The 1,560-nt window shown below is 41.6% G+C and overlaps 1 protein-coding gene across 1 annotated transcript in view; it reads right to left on the reverse strand.

Moving 5' to 3' along the window:
* Nucleotides 1-1,001: 1,001 nt before the first annotated feature.
* The window catches only part of nrl (neural retina leucine zipper), a 5,071-nt gene continuing 4,512 nt past the window's right edge, over nt 1,002-1,560 (reverse strand). Inside the window, exon 4 of the mRNA XM_087170151.1 lies at nt 1,002-1,261. Within this exon, the coding sequence (XP_087026277.1) occupies nt 1,100-1,261 (162 nt within the window). The 3' untranslated portion in view covers nt 1,002-1,099. The remainder of the gene's footprint in view (nt 1,262-1,560) is intronic.

Here is a 1,560-nt window from a genome sequence, read left to right on the forward strand (position 1 = left end):
ATTGTTATTTAACGATTAATCCACCAATAAATGCTAAAGATTTAAAAATGGATTCACAGCATAAAACACTCATAAAATAAACCATTTATAAATACATTTATTAATTTATCAATAAACAATAGAATTTGACAAAGTATTTGAAAAGACATTTAGAAATGGAAAACATTCCTGGATTCCCTCCTCTTTTTCCGTTTCCTTTTTCCAGCTGCTTTTCCTGTTAGCTAATCGATTAGCTTAGCCCTTTAGCTTCTCCTGTTAGCCTTCGGTGCTGGTAAAACCAGACTGGTTACCTCTAACCAGAGATAATGTTACAGCTCATGGTCAATTGGGGTTGGACCAGGAAAGGCTAAATGACTAAGTTAATCGAGTAGCTAATAGGAAAAGGAAAAGCAGCTGGAAAAAGGAAATGGAACTCAAAGAGTGAATCCAGGAATGTGTTCCCATTTTTAAAATGTCTTTTCAAATAGTTCTTTAAATACATGGATTAATTAATGCATTTATAAATGGTTACATGAGTTTTAAGTGTTTTTTGTAAATACATTGTTATATCTGAAGTATTCATTGATGGATGAATGAAATGAAGGAAATGCTTCATTACTTTTCCTGTGACGTCCCTGCTCCTCCATACAGCAGCGTCAGGGACTATTGATATGTTTTTAAAGCTTTTTTGATTCCACTGTCACAGCCGAGTGTGTGTCCACCGTCGCACTGATTTCACAGGCAGGAGGTCCCAAAGAGCTCTCAGCCAGTTTTTGTGCAACTGTTGTTCACAGTGAAGTAAAGTCCAAGAAGCAGCAGCAGCCTAGAGCCGAGTCTAACGCTAAGAATTAACAGTCAATTCCCCTTTTATCAGTCAAGGGTGGATTTCACAGTTGTACAGCCCCAATACTGCCAATGTCTCTCTTTCACTTTCCCTCTTGCACACACACACACACACGCATACACACACACACACACACACACACACACACACACACACACACACACATACACGTCCTTCTTTGCTTCCCCAAGTCTGATTATTCATCACTGATTGCTCCATGTTGGCTGGGCTCGTTTTTTGTTTTATCTCCCCTCCCCCTCTCTTAATGGGTAAAACTCAGAGGAAGTAGTCAGGGGGCGGGGAAGGTGGGTTGCTGGTGCGGGTCGGTGGGGCGTCGGCGCCGGTGCCGTGGTTCGTGCTGAGGAGCTTCTCGTAGCGAGCCTTGTAGGCGTCTCTCTCCCTCAGCACTCGAGTCAGCTCACACTGTAGCTGTTCCAACTGAGGGGAAGTTCAGAGAGAGAGAATCATTTCAAAGACGCTGATTTAAAGATCCACATTTTCTTCTTCTGTGTTTTATTTGAAGTGTTGATCATATGAACATATATTAAAACCCTCAGTGTAGTTTTACATCTCCTCTCTCAGGCTTCTCTCTGGAGCTCTAGTAACAACAGGTCGGTGAGCCAATCAGAAGAGAGGAGGCTCTGAGCCTCTCTTCTGATTGGCTGACTGTTTTCTGAGTGATCCAATAAAAATATAGCAGATTTCAGGTAAAAACACTCAGAGAAACCAAATCCTGC

The sequence above is a fragment of the Seriola lalandi genome, unplaced genomic scaffold (assembly GCF_002814215.2).
Source record: "Seriola lalandi dorsalis isolate HSWRI2012SDOR001 ecotype SW California unplaced genomic scaffold, Sedor1 jcf7180002054930, whole genome shotgun sequence".
Lineage (NCBI taxonomy): Eukaryota > Metazoa > Chordata > Actinopteri > Carangiformes > Carangidae > Seriola > Seriola lalandi.